The sequence below is a fragment of the Leopardus geoffroyi genome, chromosome B4, assembly GCF_018350155.1.
Source record: "Leopardus geoffroyi isolate Oge1 chromosome B4, O.geoffroyi_Oge1_pat1.0, whole genome shotgun sequence".
Lineage (NCBI taxonomy): Eukaryota > Metazoa > Chordata > Mammalia > Carnivora > Felidae > Leopardus > Leopardus geoffroyi.
The window spans coordinates 58904836-58925981 of NC_059341.1; the positions used below are offsets into that span (position 1 = coordinate 58904836).

The 21146-nt window shown below is 36.7% G+C and overlaps 1 protein-coding gene across 8 annotated transcripts in view; it reads right to left on the minus strand.

The window, feature by feature from the left end:
* The window catches only part of DNAI7 (dynein axonemal intermediate chain 7), a 76886-nt gene that overhangs the window by 6508 nt on the left and 49232 nt on the right, over positions 1-21146 (minus strand). For 7 of the 8 annotated variants that reach the window (XM_045465450.1, XM_045465445.1, XM_045465448.1 and 4 more), the window contains 6 exons: positions 12101-12176; positions 9386-9546; positions 6116-6272; positions 3142-3356; positions 2040-2207; positions 548-661 (listed from right to left, as the gene is read on the minus strand). In XM_045465450.1, coding sequence (XP_045321406.1) covers positions 548-661; positions 2040-2207; positions 3142-3356; positions 6116-6272; positions 9386-9546; positions 12101-12176 — 891 coding nt within the window. The remainder of the gene's footprint in view (positions 1-547; positions 662-2039; positions 2208-3141; positions 3357-6115; positions 6273-9385; positions 9547-12100; positions 12177-21146) is intronic. The other variant, XM_045465449.1, reaches the window with a different exon arrangement.

A 21146-nucleotide genomic window follows, 5' to 3' on the forward strand; every position in this document is an offset into this window, starting at 1 on the left:
TCATGTGCCAGGTATTATTCTAGGTTCTGGGGATATAACAAAGAAAGAAAACCAAACAAGTAGCAACTGCAACAATAAACCCTATCCTCAAGGAGCTTACATTCAAAATACACAAGTAAATATGGTGGCTCACTTATGCTAGAACATTCATCAGTCAGCATTTAGAATTTGATAAGATACCTTTGTTCTCAGGCAGTAAATGTGCCAGAAAGTTAAACTGGAGGCCTACCCATCTCTGAGGAAAACGTTTGTGAATCATAGATATATTCACATTAAAAGCTTCCATTTGTTCTTGTGTTGAGGTAAAGAGAGATAAGGACATTAGCCTAAAGTTAAGAGGGTTTGACACCATACTGGGCAATGAAGGCATGATCTTTACATAGTTCGGCTTTATATTTTTGACAAAATAAACAAAAGTGAAGTTTGAAAACTATTTTGGATGCTAATTTTTTTTCACCTTTTCAAGAGGAGAAACTGTGCCCTACATTCATTTAGCTTTTTATCTTCTTTTGGAGGACAAAGTTTTATGGGTTTTTGCGTACTCTACCTTAACTATAACTTTTTTTGAACCACATTCTACATTCCACTTGCTCCAACCAAATGCAAAAGCAGAACTTAGCAGGGCCAGTTGTCGATAAGCTTTAATTTCTACCAAGGGTTCCTGTCAATATAAAAACAAATACAATTGGTCATAGAGCTTCGCAACGAGCCTCTCTTCCATCTTTGGCCTCCTACAGTCGCTTCTCAGTACAGAAAAATCCATTTAAAATGTAATATTAGATGACCGCCCGGTCAGGACAAGGCAATGGTGTTGCCTTTCAGAAGAGAAACCAAGGTCCAAACAATGACTGACAAGGGGTCTGATGTTCCGCCACATACACCCCATGATCTATCATCTTTTCTTCTTCCTTTGCTTTCTTCACTTGGCCTACTTCCCCACCTTCAAGTTTTGCTTAGATCTTACCTTCTCATTGAGTGCCCCCTCCTCCGACACCCTGTTTGCCATCGTATGCCGCCCTAGCCCCATGATTCCTGCCTGACCTGCACTTTTTTCCCTAGCACTTAGCACCTTTTGACATACTAGATAAACTATAAACATAAAAAGTAAGATGATTTTTGCTTTCCTCTGCTAGAATGTAAGCTCCACAATGGCAGGGACCTTTGTTTTATTCACTAATGGATCGTAAGCACCTATGACAATGCCTAGAATATAAATGTTTGGAAAAAAAATTCTTGGATATTCTGCAATGACTAGTACACTACATTCAGCATTTGTAGAGTGGCAACTGAGTGCGTAAAGCCAAGGTGTTTTTTTCTTGCACATATGTACACTGTACTCACATTTTCCAATGTTATAGGTCTACCTGTATTGTCATATATATGATAAACCTGTTCTTGAGTACAGAACTCTTCTGCCTAAAACATTTTTCCTGATTAGAACCTTGTCTTCATTTATATATCCTATTTATTAAATGTCTAATGATTTAAGGAAGACATTAAATCTAGAAGTGCTAGAAGAATGCTAGGTGATGAAAAAGCAGTCCCCATCCTCAGGGAGCACACAGTTTAACATGGAAGGATCTTATTTAACTAAAGCCTAATGGGTAACATGAAGCAATATGCAGATGGGGAGCCTCTGCCAAGAAGCAGAAGGAAGTGGGTTCTGTATCAGTGCGTTTAATTTTGCCTGATTTGTCATGTTTGGGCAAATGTTGAGTCATTTCCTGTTTTAAGAAATCTTACATATGTCCAGCCTGGAAGAAGGAAGAAAACATACAAAATGCAGAACTGGCCAGCTGTGGACAATGCTCCATTTGTGATATGAAGATCATACTACAGGCTTACTCTTTTGGGAAAGATTATTACACTTGAGACAACCCTGGGTTTCTGGTCTTGCCCTTTATTCCCTCCTTTCTAACTATAATCCTGTACATGTGGATATAGAAAACCTGCAACATACCTTAAGATTTATGTAAAATTTAGTACTTGCTAACATTCTAACTGTCCATTACATTAAATCTGGAAAGATTTGTTCTTACCTTATGATTTATAACAACATAAAAATGAGAGTGTCCAGTAGGAAAGATATTCAATCCAGTTTCTTTCAAAGCAAGAATAAAAGAAATAGGAGTCATCCATCTTCCTTCCAAAGTAGCGGAGTGTTTCTTGTTATCTACTTTGACTGATGCTAACATGCAGAGGTTTTCCTAATCTCAAGAAGAAGAAAGAAGCTGTTATGAATTATTACTTCGTTATTCCATTTCCAAACTTGACGCTCTTTATACCATTTGTTTTTTAGCCCTATATCATTCTGCATTGAGAAGAATGCAGGACAGCTATGTTTTAAGCCAGCTCCGAGCTTCGCCACAAAGTCTCCTTGTTACCTCACCCAATCGGTCAACCTTTTTTGGGCTTTATTTGAACAATCAAGGGACTAACGTCTCAGGTGTCCTCCCATCTTATAAGTTATGATCTAAGAACACTGATGATGGTCATATTGAATTATAATAGCATTCGACAGCTATTCATGTTGCAACTTTTAAGAATACTTTTTTTTTTTTACACATATAAGACTTAACATAATGCAAAATTATCTGGTTTTAAAGTCTGCAAAGTGGCAATCTGAAGGTGTACAGAGTTCACATCTCTCTCTTCCAGTTTTGAGGAAGAAGCCTCCTGAGAGTGGATCAAAAACTCTCAAAGTCATATTACAACCGGGCTTGTAGCTTCATTAATTGGTCTATTTCTACTAACTTTAGGGTTCAAAATTGCATCTCATTTATTACATGTTATTACCGATCCAATTACTATTTCATTTAGAATTTTTGTTTTATTTTGTTTAGAAATTGTGGCTCAGTCAGTTAAGCAACTGACTCTTGATTTAGGCTCAGGTCATGGGTTTGAGCCCTGTGACCAGCTCCGCGCTGACAGTGCCTGCTTGGGATTCTCTCTCCCTCTCTCTCAAAATAAACTTTAATTAAACATTAGGAAAAAAGGTTAAAAAATTATGGGTCAAAGTATATTTTAAATATATTTATAAAAGACATTTCAAAATGTAAATCACCAACGATGGATTGCTTCGACATGCTGTCCTCAAAGAGGCTTACCTCTTTCATATGACTTACTATAATTGTGACTTACCTTAATTTGTATTTGTATCTCAGTAAATACCGTAGTCACAGTCAAAAGTACTTTATTCACATCAAGTGGTCTGAGTTCCCATGACTGGAATGGCATGTTAATATGAGTATCTTGAATCAAGGTAACAGGGCCAAAAGTTTCTAGGCTGAATGTTATAAGTCTTTCTTCTGATTGGTAAAGGACATTGCTGATGCCATCAGTCTGCCAGTGTTTACCTTCACAATAAGAAAGTCACAGATTCATTTTTTTCTACACAAAAATAAGATGAATGAAACCACCCAAATAACTGCAAATGTGTATAAATCTTTTACATTTAGAATAGAATCTCTACAAAAAGCCAACTTTCTGGGAGTTTCTTCTAGTCTACAGGATCAAGTCCAAACTCCTCAGCATGGTATGTAACACCTTCAGAATGAAGACCCATGTTTCTGGCTTCATCCCTTGTACTTCCTTCACTTGTTTTTAGCTACACTTTTTTTTTTTTTTGCCTCTCTCCCAACAATATCATATACCTCTGAGCCTCTAAGCACATGCAGTTCTATCTTCCTAGAGCACTTAATCTTACAGAGAACCTCTCTTCATTTAAAACAAAACAAAACACAACTTTAAAACTCACTTGTGGTAAGCATATAATTACTTTTAGTAAATACATCCAGTTGTGCAACCAGTACCACAATCCAGTTGACAACACTATTATCCTCCCCATAAGATCTTTCTTGTCCATTTTATAGTTAATTACTCCCATTCTCACCTCCAGCCACAGGAAGTTTATTTACTTCCTGTCTCTAAAGATTTGCCTTTTCTGAACTTTTCATATAAATACAATCCTGTGATAGGTGGTCTTTTGTGCCTCTTACAACTCAATAATAAAACACAACCCAATTTAAAAATGGGCAAAATATCTGAATAAACGTTTCACCAAAGAACATCTATTAAAGGATAATACACACATTAAAAAAGATGTTCAGCGTTATCAGTTATTAGGGAAATACAAATTAAATCCCTGAAATACCACTTCATGCTCACTAGAATGATTAGAATCAGAAAGATAAATAATCACAAATGTTGGCAAGGATATGAAAAGTGGGAAACCTCATATAATGCTGGCAGGCATGTAAAATGGTACAGTTACTCAAAAACAATTTGACAGTTTCTTAAAAAGTTAAACCAATTTACCATTCAACCCAGCAATTCCATCCCTAGGTATATACTCAAGAAAAAGGAAAACCTACGTCTACACAAACACTGGCATGTCAGTACCCTCTTAGTCTCTTAAGGCCCAGTTCAATATTCCATACCATGACAATCCTTCCTTAATGCTCCAGGTGGACCCACTGTTCTTCTCCATAACACTTTTAGCTATTACAATAGCACCTTACTACATCGTATTTGTGGCTTTGCCTTGTCTGCCTCTCCTACAACTTTGAAAATTTCTAGAGGAAGGAACTATTCTCCTTTATTCTATATTTCTTCTTGTGTAGCACAATTATGGAACACATGAGTCATTCCCTTCCTAGAATGCCCTCTCCATCTCCACATGGCTTTCTCCTCACATGGAGGGTTCCACTATTTTTGACTCTTAAATTCAATATGCCAAATCCAATTATATGGATGAATAAGTTATTCATAATTCTTTTTGTTTTTACATTAACAAAATTACCTTGTACAGGCAAAAATTATGTATGACCTCTAAATAAACTCCCCATATTTGTAGCATTTCCTGGAAAAAAGTTTCCCCACGGGAAGAATTATCAGAGTTGTATATTGCTATCTAATTAGTATAGTAAAAGTCAAATTTTACTTCCCTGAATCATGTGGAGTAATTGCCTAATTCTAATTTAGTGTGAATAATTTTTAATGTCATAAATATTTAAGGAATACTTAAGGAATATTCCATTAAAGGAAAAGTGAAACTTATAAAGCAACATGAAGGGAAAAAATTACCTAACTGTTCATTTTGATATGTTTTATTATTTAATGTATTGACAGACATATACTGTTTTTAATACTGTTTATATTCTATTTCTAGAATATAAATACCTTGTGACTACATCTACACAACCAAAGTGTGGATTACTGTAGCAATCGTAAAAAAGTTTAAACTATATAATATTTATCTTTCTTGGCAGAGAAATTCCTAAATGCTCTCCTCCTATAACTGAATAGATTAACTAATAGCTCTGTGCCTTTGTGATCGTATCTGTTCCCAACCTGTCACCAAGTAAATACTTACACAAATAGATGAATGTAAATTAATTCACATTAAAAGTAAAGTTCTATACCTTTTATCCAGCAGCCTCAAAACTGCATACATTAATTCACAAGATCAAGACCTTTCAAAGTTTAGCCAGCCAACCCCCAAATAAGGTATTTGTTAATGATCAGTGAATCATCAGCTTGTATTCTCCTGGCGCTTCTGATTTTATTGATATTTATTTCACATTTTGAATAAGCAATAATTTCCCATGGTTCAACAATCAAAAGTTATAAAGAGGCATAAAGTGGCTGTTTTCCTCTGTCTCAGATTTCCCAATGGCCAATTCCCCATCTCCAATACTTGTTTGTAATAAGATTTGTAATTTATAAGTTATTAACATTAAAATAAATTTTAATCACCCTAATCTGAATTATATAGTCATTTCAAAAAATGTAGGTTTTTCATTTTTTTGTTTTCAATGTGTTGTACTATTTTGATATTTTTGGGTTTTTTTAAAACATAATTACATAACTGTAAGTAACTGTTCAGAAACTATGGCAGATATAAATACTTCAAGAACTAACAGTTACAAAACTCAATAAATAAACTCCAATCCCTGTTCATTTCCATCAAGAGCAAACAAAGACCCTAGAATTGCCATAGAAATGTGTAAGATTAGAAACTGGGAGTGTAGACACTGTATTTCCTGTTTTAAGGAGTCATGTTATGCCACTTTTCATTACATAATTAACAAAGTGAATTAAGGTATTGCTGTACCTTCAGCATCCCACCTTGCAACCATAGGATCCTCAAAAAAGATTACATTCTCCTGAACTTCAAGCGTGACCTCTATGGGTGGGAAAGCATTTTCTGTTTCAAAGTCTTCTGTACTTTCTGGAGGATATATATATTTCTGCAGTCCTTCTTTGAGTATCTTTTAAAAATGGCCCAAAATAACATCAAATTAGAAGCTGACTAGTAACAAAGATGTAAATACTGCTGAATAAGCTATATAGTTTTTTTTTAAATATTTATTTTTTGAGAGACAGAGACAGAGTACAAACAGGGGAGGGGCAGAGAGAGCAAGAGGGAGACACAGAATCTGAAGGAGGCTCCAGGCTCTGAGCAGTCAGTGCAGAGCCTGATGTGGGGCTCCAACTGACAAACCATGAGATCATGACCTGAGCCAAAGTCAGACATTTAACTGACTGAGCCTCCCAGGTGGCCCTATATAATTATTCTTAGTAAGTACTGAAGATTGGTCTCATTTAATTACAGACTAACAAAAAGTCACAACAAAGTTAAAAGATAATGGTTGAGGGGGAAAAAAATCACTAAATTTGAATTACAGAATTTAACCTATGCTAGGTTCTATGCTGGGACTTACTCATCATTTTATTCCTCCAAGTAATTCTACAAGACATATATTTAATGGAGAAGATAACTGGGACTTAGAGAAATCACATAATTTGCCAAAGATTACAAAATGACTTCAAGGAGGTGCCACAACTGAGAAACAGAGCTACAGGACCCCAAATCCCATATTCTAATACATTGGTTAGGGTGTGTATGTGAAGAGAGAAAGGAGTATAAGCAAAATTTGGGAAGTGTAGAAATGAATGGATAAAAGTAAATTAAAAATCATCAGGTAGGTACACCTTAATGCAATATGTCAATTACATCTCAATAAAGCTAGAGAGAGAAAGTAAATTAAACCAACAGCAGATTTCTCTGGGAAGAAGGAGGTTTGTTCATTATTTGAACGTAGCAGAAAAGGATCTAGGGAAGAAGGGGTGGGGAAGATTAAGAATGGTACAAAATAGAGGAAAAAACTGGATGGGTAAAAATTCTAGACAAGGTGGGAGAGTACTAAAAAGAGACTTGAGGGGCGCCTGGGTGGCGCAGTCGGTTAAGCGTCCGACTTCAGCCAGGTCACGATCTCGCGGTCCGTGAGTTCGAGCCCCGCGTCAGGCTCTGGGCTGATGGCTCGGAGCCTGGAGCCTGTTTCCGATTCTGTGTCTCCCTCTCTCTCTGCCCCTCCCCCGTTCATTCTCTGTCTCTCTCTGTCCCAAAAATAAATAAACGTTGAAAAAAAAAAAATTAAAAAAAAAAAAAAAAAGAGACTTGAATAAAAGCAAGAAGACCTCTTTGTTGGCAGAGAGAAAAACAAGTATAAAGGAGTATACTTCAGGCTCAAGGAGAAAATGTGGAATGGTGGTATTAGGATATCAACAAAATTCAAGAACAAATCCTTGAATAAATTCTTGAAAACCCCAACTCTGGCTGGGACCTTCCCATGAATAAAGAGGATTTTTTTTTTAACGTTTGAGAGAGAGCGTGTGCACATGGGGGTGGGGCACAGAAAGAGGGAGAGAGAGAATCCCAAGCAGGCTTTATGCTGTCAGTGCAGGGCTCCGACCCAGGGCTCGAACTCATGACCATGAGATCATGACTGGAGCCGAAATAAAGAGTTGGACGCCTAACCAACTGGGCCACCCAGGAGCCCTCAATAAAGAGTTTTGAAGGCCTACCTTCACCAAAAGGATGTCTTTCTTGGACCCCCACCCCATTGTCTTTCAAGTATCCCTTACATAGGAAAAGCTTATTCAAATAGATTCTTCAAAGTAGCTACAGACCAGATTATCTCCCCCAGGTATGGTCTAATAACTGCATTCTCATTTGTGGGGAGAACGGAAAAGGAATAGCAATATCACCCTGAAGAGGGTAAAAATTAGTTTGAGGACATGAAAAAATCATACTCTTTTAGGTGTAAAGCACAGCTATATGTATGGTACATGCACAAATATATTGTATACCTCTGGTATTAAAATTTCATGGGTGGGGGTGGTTAGGAAAAAAATGTCTACAAAGGCTCTTTAGAGGGGTGATAGTGGAAAAAAAAATAAAAACTGAGAAATACCACTCTAATATGGGAATGCACCAAGGTCCTTAATGGGTAGGGCTGTGTGTGAGAAATGCCTGGTAGTCTATGTACATGATGTGCTAGAGAAGAGAGAGAAAGAGGTGGACAGACAGAGAAAAAGAGAGCTAAGGGGATGAGGGATGGAGGGGGAAAGAAAGGCTGGAGAGCAAGGAGGGAAGGAGGAGCGGGTTATGACAATATAACAGGGTTATTTGGGACACAAGCACCAGGAAATAAAGTTAAAATAAACCAAGTCAATACCAAGGCAAATGTTAGTAGTTATTAAAACAGGAAAAACTCCTTCAAAAATGATCTAACAACTGCTATCATTAGCATCCTTACTAAAAGTGTGGAACATGCATCAGCAACATTGGCATCACCTGGATCTGTGCTTCTTAAACTTAAATGGGCATATGAATCACCTGAGGGTCTTCTTAAAATGCAGACTCAGTAGATCTGAGGTGAAGAACCAAATTATGCATTTTTAACAAGTTTCTAGGTGATGCTGATGCTGCTGGTTCATGGACCACACTTTATACATCAAGGATCCAGACCAGTGGTTCTCAAACTTCAAAGTGTGTTTTACTAAAACAGATTTCCGGGCTTCACCTCCAGACTTTCTGATTCAGTAAGACTAAAATGGGACCCATGCATTTGTGTTTCTAGAAAATTCCCAGAATGATGCCAATGCTTCTGATCAAGGGACATGTTGGAAGCCACTGTAAAGTTAAATGATTACATGTGGCTGTCTTATCCTTACAATGAGAGTAGCAGTAGAGCTGGTATGCACACAAAGCTGAAAATATTTACCACTTGGCCCTTTACAGAAAAAATTTGCCAGCATCTCAAATAAACTATCATTATTAAGACCAAATTGGCACAATCTAAACGTAGTGCTATAGGTTTACAATTAACACGTATGATTTATAGTTTTAAAATTTGCATTATTTTAGAATCCTTTCCTTTAGTATCTGATTCAAATTTTATAAATTCAAGGCAGTTTAAAATTAGTTTTTTTCCCTTATGCTTGCTTAATAGGGTTAAAGTTCATTAGCTGTTAGATCATTTAAGATAAAAGTGTGAGAAATTATTTCACTCATAAATTTGATTTGAAATCAACCTACTTCCACAATCATCCAGCCTTTCATTGGTTTACACTGTGGTGGAAGTTCGAAAATATCCAAGTGGTACACTCCACCCAGGGTTGTGAATTGGCATAAATCAACCTCATTGTCTTCACAGAAACATGGCTTTTCATTAGCATTCTCTATCAGCAACAACTGTGCTAAAATTAACCAGATTAATTCAGTTTCTAAATAGATCATAACATTTTGGTATTAGGAGGGAAAGGAAAAAATTCTGATGCTGGAAACGAAGTTTTTATTTAGCTACTAAAACTTCAAAAAGTGGTTATTTCAAAACTATTCACAAAGCTAACTTTCAAAGTGGGAACAGGCATGTATAATGGTTAAGATACAGAGGAGGGCTCCATTTATATTTTATATGCCAACATTTTAAGAATTTGTATATAATAAACATGTTACTATTAACATAACTTTAAAAATATATTGTAGAGGAGGAAAAGTTATTTTCCCTCTACTCTTCTGAGTTCTCAGCTGAAACCTCTAGAATAAAGACAGATTAACAAGAGAAAAAAAACATTCATTTATTAATATGTATACCTCCTGTATATATGGGAGATACCCAGGGAAAAATGAGTAACCTACAGAGGTGGCTCAGAATTCTGGCTTATAGAGCATCTGCAACCAAGAACAACAAATTTGTGGAGAAATGACAAGCTAAAGGAAAGCTTTAGGTTTTAGGTTTTCTGAGTTTTAGGTTTCTGAGGATAGAGGAAAGGACTAGTTAGTAAAGTTTGTTATGTAGATTCCTCTGGTCCCCTTTCCAGGCTGATAGGGTCTGAAGTTTTCTCTGGGGATTAACCATTGGTCTTCCTGGAAGAGGGAAGAAGGGACACCTTTGAAAATTTATGTCCTGGTTTGAGGCAGATAGGGTGAGGGTAAGAAGCTTTTCTTGCAACTGCATCTTTTCAGTTTCTCTCAACTCAAAATATCCTTATGCCGAAATGACATATTTTGGGGTGACATATTCTGTTACCTTCATCATAAAATATCAAAAAGTGGCTTAACACAACACTTGATAACTGATAAATGTCTTAAAATTGGACATTATGGGGCTAAAAATCTGAAAGAAGAAAATAAAATGGTAAAAAAAAATTTTGGTACATATATTAAATCTAATTCTTTTTCAACAAAAATAAGCCCAGCTCATAAAAAAAAAAGGGGGGGGGGCACAGAAGCTTAAAAGTGAAAAAAACCATATTGGCTAATCCCTTCTGTTTAGATATTTTACAGGGAAATTCTATAATTCCATAATTCTCAGTGCAAAATCAAGGGAATATTTTAAGTCACATGTCACGAGGACCATTCCCACCTGTCACCCAAAATCTTTCCATGTAGTACAATGGATAAGAAAGGGAAATCAGATCACTTATAAGTGGTGGATCTGATTCCACCCTTAACTAGCTGTATGACCTTATTGCAAGATATGCTAATTAACATGTCTTCTCTCCTCTTCCTCTACAAAAGAGATATTAGTGTCTAACTTACTGAATTGGGGGAATTTGTGAGTTAATACAGTAAAAAGTGTAGAACTGGTACCAGACACCCAGTAAAACTTAGGAACTGTTAGTCTTATTATTTATCATTACAGTTTTCCTCTCTCATAAAAGGAAGCATACTGAGGACTCACTGAATTTAATCCATGGAGATCAAGCACTGATAATGAATGACAATATGCAAAGCAAATTCCACTTAAGCAATTGCTTTTTCCCCCTTGTATAACTTCAATAAAATGCAGACTTAAAAATTTTAAATGTATCTAATCATCCATTTACATAAAAAGAAACAAAGAATACTGTATCCAAACTTAAACATTTAGGATATATATTATTTGGGGATCACCATGTAGAAAACCTCAGTATTATTGACAGATATTCACGAATTGACTATAGTATCCTATCTCTAACAGGAAAACTACCTCCTCAGGGTTATAGAAAAGTTATAAAGATATAAAATTATTTGGCTGCTGAAAAAAAAGCGTGTTGGAAGAAGTGAAGTAGACAAGAGCCCATTATGAAAAATATGCAAAAAAACCTATCAAAAATGAATTCCTTAGAAGTTACTGGGAAGTGATGCACATAAATCTCAAACTAAAATATTTGCAAATTAGATATCACTATCATTTTGATATTTTTAACTAGCTCCAATTGCTATTTTCCAAGATAAAATTTAATATAAAAGTGTTGAGCAATTTATGGTTGTGTGTGTGTGTTTGTGAATATTCATCACAACATGGTTTGTAATAATGAAAAATTAGAAATAAACTTACTATCAATAAAGATTTAAATAACATTCCATTACTGGATGGAATTATACAGCTACTAAAAAAGTAAGGTTATTAATGTGTTCTGACTTAGGATAGTGTTGAGTATCATTCACTTAAGAAGAATAGATATTATGTTCTTTGTATGGAGAACGTTCTATAACATAACAAATATTATTGATAAAAAAGTAATTTTCAAGCATTTGTATGACATTTCATGGTTTCATTAAAAATCAAAAGAGAGGTATAGAGAGAAGAAATACAAATAGGAGAAGTTTTTGTTAATCTTAGTTATTTCAGAAGAGGGATTATGAAGGATTTTCACTTCAAACATATTTCTGCAACATCTGAATTTTTTAATAATGACCCTGCATTTCACTTGTAAGCAGACAAATCCCAATAAAGTTAAATTCTAAAAATATAATTTAGAATACCTGCGAAAACTGCCTCACTTAATAACTTCATCTCCAGTTTACATTTTGTGGCTTCAGATTCTTCCTGGACAAAACTCTATGGAAAACACAAGGACAGATGGGTATGATTGTCAGTGTCTGCTTCAGCCCAGATTCACTCTTCACTCTCTTTCTACTCCAGTTCCCACTCCAGAGGCCTGCCACCTTAATTCTAGGGCCCTGAACTGACACTTGCTCTGGCATAAAAACTGGACTTAACGACAATAATTTAAAAATCAGTTAAAATGGGAGCACATCTCCATAGAACCTCATGAGGACAGGAATTAGCCTGCTCAGATTCTCTGATGACAACCCTCAACTATAAAATAGACTAGGAGGCAATGCAAGCTATGAAGTATTACTTATATTTGTATTTTGATTTTAGCCAAGTTTTAGATTTTGTTTGATCTTGGCAATCAGTTCTCTGATAGAGTAATTCCAAAGTCTGCGTTTGGGTAAGCCTCTCAAGGAAACCAAAGACACCATGCACCAAGTAATGTAAAAGATACTATAGCATAGTAAAATGAATATTACAATAGGAAGACATAAAACCTAGAATGTATATCTAAATCTGCCACTAAGTTTCGCAACCTTGAGCAAGACATTTAACCATTTGGGGCCTCAAATTCCTGCTCTAACAACATATTTGGTGTTAACTGTGTGCTAGACACACAACACACCTTGCAAACAACCCTGAGAGGTGAGTATTATCTTCATTTTACAAAGAAAGAAAACCGAAGCTTAGGAAAACAACTGTTCTAAGAGTCAAATAAAATAATAGAAGAATTTTGTACACAGTAAAGCACTAGAAAAATGCAGTGTTGTTATTGTAAAAAAATATATATATATATGTATATGTATATATGTGTATCTATCTATCTATCTATCTATGTATACACATATGGTATGTGTGTGCTAATATTTGCAAACTGGATGATATCCAGCAAACTTCATTTGACCCAAAATAGCATCTGTACTTCTAGAGCAATAGAAAAACCTTGTACCCAAATTCTAGTCAGAAGCTTAAAGCTAGTTAATCCCATCATGCCTCTCATCCTCAACCATCATACAAAGCCAAGTCCCCCTTAGTAAATTATCCTTTCCCTTATTGTCAGTGTATTGCTTTGTGTCTTCCTCTTGACCAGTTTCAACACTATGGCATTCTCTGCCAACCCTTTCCATTGCACCTCTGAAACTTCTCATTTACTAACTCACTCTTCAAAGAATTTTAATAGAGTGCCTAAATTGTACAGGCATTGTCAGATACTAGGAATAAACAACAAAAAAGACAAGGTCCCTGACTCAAGACGCTCCCAGTCTATTAAGGAAAACAGGTAAACAAATAGTTATAATACAGCTTTGTGGGTGTTGTAGTAAAAGGTCAGGGGGTCCACATAAGAGTACAAGGGAAGAACAATCAGTTCTGTGAGCAAAATATCCTTTGGATGGGGGAAGAGAGGAAATACTATCCAAAGGTGGTAAAATTTGAACTAAATCTTGAAAGATAATTAAGTCTTCCCAAAAAATGGTGGGAGAGAATTCCAAGCATGAGTGAAGGCAGAAAGGCATGAAGCAAAACAGAGTTTCAAGCACCCCAAGTAGTCAGGTGAGGTTGGGGTGAGACATGCTAAGTGAGTGTAAGATGTGAAGCTGGAGAGATGCAGAGGCCAGAGTGTAGAGTTTAGATGCCACTCTAAAGACAAGAATTTCTCCTATGGGTAAAAGAGAGCCCACAAAAGACTTAGCAGGAAAGTGACATGAAGAAATTTTCATTTGGAGAGACTATTCTGGTGGTCAGCTGATGAATGCACTGTTTAGTGAAGAGTGAGAGGATCAGAGCCTAACTAAAGGTAGAAGTAATCGGAGTCATCAGAAGGAGCATGTATGAGAGATGACACAGAGGTAAAATCAACATAACTTGGATGGTGACTTGATATAGAAGGCAAAGGACAGGTGAAGACTGATTTCCGGGTGTCTGGCTTAGGTAATAAGGTGGACAGTGATATGATTATCAGGAAAAGACAAGGAGGAAGGACAGGTTTGGGGGAAACATAATGAATTCAATTGTGGATATGTTGAATCTGAGGTGTCCATAGATAGCCAGGTGGCTTTGGACATTATCTGCCATTAAAAAGCCAGTTGCATTTCCTTCTTACAGGAAGGATTATGATCATTAAAAATACCAAAGGTATGAGGCCAATAAGCAAGTCAGGCTTTCCAATTTACCAAATTGGTAAATTTCCAAATTTCCAAATTTCCAAAAAGTTGAGAATTCTTCAGAGTTTAGACCAAATTGGTTTCCAACCTTGTAGGAAAACTAAGAATTTAGATTTCTCGACACAACTTTCCCCTTGATAACCACAATACTGTAGCATGCAACAATAGGAATTTATCAGCTTTTCAATGAGACCTTGGCTTAACAGATACAGGAAATGACTTATAATATGGGAAGAACTTCATAGAACACTAGCAAAGTATTTTTCACTGCAACTTGATAATTGTGCAGATACTGTAATATGGAAATCTTTTTTAATATATATGTGATTTGAGTTTAATATAAAACAGTCTGATCATGAATAAGATCAGTGGAAACAGAATAGAGATTCCAGAAACAGATCTCATGATCCACTTGGGAATTTAGCATTTGGCATTTCAGATCAATAGGAAAAGCCTAGGTTCATATGGTACATGTTTTGAGACAGTTGGCTAAGATCTGAAGTAAAATAAATTTAGATTCTTTTCACTTGACACTAAAATAAATTCCAGATGGATAAAAGATTTAAATGTAAAAACATAATTAACCCAATCAATAGCCACAAAAATCATGAAATTACTTGAAGAGAACATAGGAGACTGATATCAACAATTGTCAGTGAAGTAGATGATTTTGATATTGCACATCTCCAAAACATCAGCACTGAATACAAATTTGATAGACTGTCTAGAATTCTGTTGTCCCTCAAAATAGTATCTATGAGAAGAAAGTTCATTGACCTGAAATCCAATTTTTTCATCAAAAAGTGATTTAAATTTAGAGCTTTAAAATAAGTTGTTGGAATTGGTTCTTCATCAGCAATTAATGATGAATTTTGAAAATACAGCATCATTTGTTTCATTTTGTCTAGAAGCTAAGGCTGATTATCCTGAGTTTGCTGAGTTTATTCCTGTGGCTTTAATCCCATCTGTAGGTCAATGGTTTCAAAACCTATGCTAGTGACACTCTTCAGGCCACCATCTGTGTACTACTCTAGAAGTGCAGTGCTCAACCTGCATGAGACATGGCAGCTGTGTCTGACTTTCCTCAGAACTCCAGGTTCACATCTGCCTACCTGACATTTCCATTTGCGTGTCCCCAAAAGTACCATTCCCAAAATAAAACTCTTGTGTCACTGTCACTCTCAACAAGTTCGGCCCATTACTGTGCATCTCAGTAAATTGCACCACCATCTGCCTAGTTTCCCCAAATAAGAATTCAGCAGGATTGTTTATTTTACCTCCAAAACATATCCCAAACATATCCACCTTTCCACGTCTCTTACCACCACCTTCAAACAAGCACCATTGCCTCTCATGTCTCCCCAGTGCTATTTAACCAGATGCTGGGCTTCTACTCTGGCCCCTCACAATAGTAGCCAGGATAACCTTTCAGAGCTAAAAATCAGATCATGCCACTCTCCCACTGACAACTCTTTAATGGTTTCCCATTGCATTTACAATAAAATCTTAACTTCTTACTCATGGTCTGTAAAGCCCTGCCTTCCTCTCTGATGTCATCACATGCCACTTTCCTCCTTGCCACCATACGTCAGACCACTGGCCTTCTTCCTGGTACTCATTTCTGTCTTATGGCCTTTGTAGTAATTGTACTCTCCGACTAGAATATTTTTACCTTATCACAGAGCTGATTCCTTCTAGTCTTTCTCAGCTTTAATAACTCATCATGTAAGCCTTCCCTAACGACCCAATCTTTCCTAACCTCCCAATGGGAATCACCATCAGTCACTCCCATAATCCTGTTTAATTCTGTGCCTGACGTTTATTACTATCTGCTGTTTTCCAGTTTTGATTATTTATTGTTGGTTTCTCGTGACTTGTATATAAATCATGAGAGCAGGAATCACACTGGTCCTTTCACCACTGTCCTCTGAGGGCCAGAACAGCACCAGCATATGTAGATAGGCATTCAATAAATATTTGTTGAATAAAGACATAAGCACCAGTTCCAGAGTATGACCATGAAAAGGGGTTGCTGAAGTAAATTTGTGGAAAGCTGAAGGCTGTGGAATGTTAATGCTCTATTTTTTACATGGGTTATTCTCATGGACTTTAAATTTATCCATGATGATACCGAGAAATCTCTAAGGATATTTCATGTCTTCATGCTTTCCCCCATAACCAGAATAATTTCCTTCTCCTCTAAACTCCTCCGTGCCTATCAAAAGATTTAGGGCAAATGTAACCTCATCAGAGAAGACTTTCATTCTACTCACTCAAAATATTTTTCTTTTGGATTAAATTTGATCTCTTAACTCCCACCCATAATCTCTCTTGTTGCACATATGAGAATATATGGCAACTGTTACTCTCCTCCTCCACAAGATTGTTACTAGCTCATTAAAAAAAAAAAATGATCATGTTGAATTTCTTATGGAAGGTACCACTTAGTAAATGTTTTACATATATATCTCCTATTTATGTTAAATCTTGTATCTGTTTAGAGTATCTTAAAGACAAAGACCATTTTTAACTTGAACCTCACAAAGTTCAAAGATATGCTTTAGATCCCTAAAACATTTCTGAAAGTGATTATCATTCTAAAAAAACAAAATTTCTCATAAATGTGTAACATTTAAAATAGGCATTTATAAAAATTTTGTAAGATATATAAATTGGGAAGACAATATTACCCACTACCTATAATTTTAATATATTACCATTATTACACATTTAAATTAACTAAAATACGGTATTAAGAGCCCTCTAGTGGCAGAGTTCTTAATAGACCTATGAAAAAAGAATTTGGATCTTCTAAATCTAAGAGATTTATTTTTTTTTTTAATTCTTTTAATGTTTATTTATTTTTTTTTTTGAGAGAGAGAGAGAGCGTGCAAGCAGGGGTGGGGCAGAGAGAGAGACACAAACAGAATCTGAAGCAGCCTCCATCCAGGCTTTGAGCTGTCCCTGACCTGGGGCTCAAACCCACAAGCTGTGAGATCGTCACCTGAACTGAAATCAGATGCTTAACTGATTGAGCCACCCAGGTACCCCTAAGGGATTTAATTTTCTAACAAGGTACTAAATACTTAACTTGTGATCACAAATGACACATGACTCAGGTATTTTGGGTAATAAATTCCTGCATTATTACACTAATAATTTACCTTGCAATCAGCTTCTAAGTTCATTAAAAAGATATGGGAAATGTATTTATATCAAAATATGCCAACCTAAAATTTTAAAGGTAAATTGTTTACCCTAAATTTAAAAAAAAAGTTGTAAAAATAATGAAATCTCTTCCTCTAAAATCAAAACAGTAAGTTTGCCTATTGATGTTGCAGGTAGTCCCTAATTTACACATATTCTTACATAAACACAGATACATAGATACATACAAGTTAAATTTCATGAATTTACATGCCAGTTTAAAAAATTTAGAACATACTAGCCACACAAAGAAAAGTGTTGTGAATGACATTTAGGGTTATGACGGTCCCTATACTGCTGTGATTATAAAGGAATACAAACCTACCTGCCCTCCATAAATATTGCTTCAAATTCACTCTGAGTTCCAACTGGACTGCAAGGGGGCACGCTTCCTGAGGTGCTGTGGTGATGGAAGTGAAACCTTCTTATCACCACTTGTATTATGTCAGATCATTACAGGGATCAGAGATGCTGAGGAGAGGGTCCCAAGAATCTCTAGTGACAAGTGTGCATTTAACCATCCATTCATTCACTTATTTCTTCATTTATTCAATGAACATTTATTGAGCCCCTATCCTGTCTATATAAGAGGTTCTGTGCTTATGGTAAATACAAACTGTCAAGATATTCTTGTCCTCAAGATCATAATTTACCATTTAAGGTAAGAATTCTAATAATCAGACATAATAAGAATGGAGTAGAGACATCTAATTTAGCCTGAAGGGGAAAACCTGGTGGAGGTAAAATTTAAGGTAAGTTTTTAAAGATCAGGAACAGGTAGGTGAAGTGGATGAGGAAGATGAGTGGAAGAGAATTTCACAATGATAAAATAGCAAATGGGGTATCATCACAGAGGCTTATGAAATTTCTCCCTTTAAAGCCAAACGGAAATACACAGTTTCATTTTTTTCTAGTGGGAAAGTAATGTGTGTTCAGTACTTGCTTACTGGAAATTCAAACACAGAAGTGTAAAGAAAATAAAATATCACCGATAACAGCACCATCTCACCTTTCTCACACTCCCCATTATTGGGTAACTAGGCTTCCAGATTCTTTTCTATGAATTAACAAATAAAATCCTCCCCCCTCACAAAAATCAGAATCCTATTGCAGCTATGGTTTTTTAACTTGAATAAATATCTTAATAATACATTTTAGGTATCTTTCCACATAAAAGTAGGATAGGTTCTAGTTCAAGATGGTGATGTAGAAGAATCCCGAATCCACTTCCTCCCACAGATACATCAAAACTACAGCTATATATGAAAGCTTCCTCTGGGACTGGGGGGATGCCCAAAACTAGCTGAGTGACTCCTACACATTGGCTGAATGAGAAAAAAAAAAAAAACAACCCACATCAAAGTGGGTAGAAAAGGCTGAGACATAATCTTTCCAGGAATGCCACCTCCATGCAGTGACCCACAATCAGGAGGGAATGCATAAATGCCATCGTCTCCTTGAGGACTGAAGTATTTGAACCCCAATTCTTGCACCGTAACTTTTAACACCACAGATTGCACCCACATCTGGCACTTGAGAGACCAGCCCCTGAAACACCTACCTCTGACAGCTAGCGTTCATAAGACCCATGAGGCTATAGCAAACTGAGTAACAGTTAAAAGGAACCTGTGTGGGGACTTACCAGCCCCAGGGCCCAGTGCAGAAGCAGCTGACTGAAAATCACCCAGGCTTTCCATGAAAGAGGCTTATTTGCTTATCTTAAAGCACAGGCCTGAGGGCAATGCATCTAATTTAACATACATCTAGGGGCCTACTGAATTACTCTTCAAAAACACAGGCCATTGGGCACCATCTCTGTGCCCTCTGCCTAGCTATCTAGCTCCACGTTCCAGTATCTCCCAGAAAGGAACCTGTAACCTTTTTCTGTGTGTGATTTTTGCAGCTGCCACCCAGGGGACACCTCTAGATTGCCTGGCTCTGGTTACCAGTAGGGCTTACACACAAGGGTCCCACAAGACTATAACAAATGAAGAAAGGGTTCTTAACTAGCTACTATCCCCAGGGCACAGCAGAGAGCCAACAAACCCAGGAGCTTAGTCTTTTGTGAAAGAGGCCTATTAGCTTATCTTCATAGCTGTGGCCTGAGGGGCAGGCTTCTAATTAAACACACATCTTAGGGCCAACTGTAATCTTCCCCAGCAACTGCAGAGGGTAGTCTCTCTCTATTTTCTCTCCACTGTACTCGGCTTACTCTACTGCACCCTAGAACACCAGTATTTACCAGAGAGCTTGTACACAAGCCTGGTGCCCTGTATTTTGCATTTGGTGCCCTGGGTTTTGTGTCTGCTGCCCAGGGGGTGCCCCTTGATCATCTGGGTCTGGTGGTGAAAGGGGCTTGTATTCATGAGTATAAAGAAACATTGCAAAGAAAAAAATAGTTCTTAACTGGCTACCACCCCAGGGCTCAGCTCAGAGGGAACAGACAAAAATACCCTTCTCCCAGTATTCCACTGAAAGGTGTATATTTGCATACTTTAAAAAGCCGCAGCCTGAAGGCCTGGCTTCCAATTAGCCTGAACCTAAGTGCTGACTGAGACTCTCCCCTTTGGGAAACTGATAGGTCTTGGCACATCCTCAACTACTGAGAGCCACTAAAACTAAAGTTGGCTGCTTGGACAATCACAAAAGATGCAGAGACAACCAGGAGCCAGGGCAGGCTTGAATGAAACATTTTATCTGCTACATGAGGACACTCCAAGATGGGGAGAAGTGGCTGTTCAATGCATGGAAACCAACAATGAGATGCAAGGAAAATGAAGAAACAAAGGAGTATATTCCAAAGGAAAGAACAAGATAAAACCTCAGAAAAGACCTTAATGAAATGGAGATAAGTGGCTTATCTGATAAAGTTTCAAAATAATGGTCATAAAGATGCTCACCAAGTTTTTGAGCTTTTGAGAAGAATGGATGAACAAAGTGAGAATTTCAACCAAGGGACAGAAAATATGAGAGTGTCGAATAGAAATCACAGAGCTGAAGAATACAATAAGTGAATTGTATTCACAGTGGAATTCACCCAATCAGAGCAGAAAAAAGAGAGGGAGACAAAGTGGAGATAGCTTAAGAGACTTACGGACATGACACAGACCAACATTTACATTATAGGGGTCCCAGAAGGAGAAAAATGAAGTGGGTAGAAACATATTTGAAGGAATAATGGCTGAAAACTTCGCTACTCTAGGAAAGGAAACAGACATCCAGATCCAGGAAGCCTACAGAGTTCCAAAAGAGATGAACCCAAAGAGACCCATACTAAGACACATTATAATTAAAGTGTCAAAAGTAAAAGACAAGGAGAGAACCTGAAAAGCAACAAGAGAAAAATATTTCATTACATACAAGGTAGCCCCCATAAAACAATCAGATTTTTTCAGCAGAAAATTTGCCGTCCAGAGGGGAATGTTACAATTTATTATGCTAAAAAGAAAAAAACTGCCACTTAAGAATACCTGGCAAAGTTGTCATTCAAAATTGAAGGACAGAGTTTTCCAGACAAGCAAAAGTTAAGAGTTCATCACCACTAGACCAGCCTTATAAGAAATGTTAAAGTGATAACTGATTCAAAGAAGACATCCAGATGGCT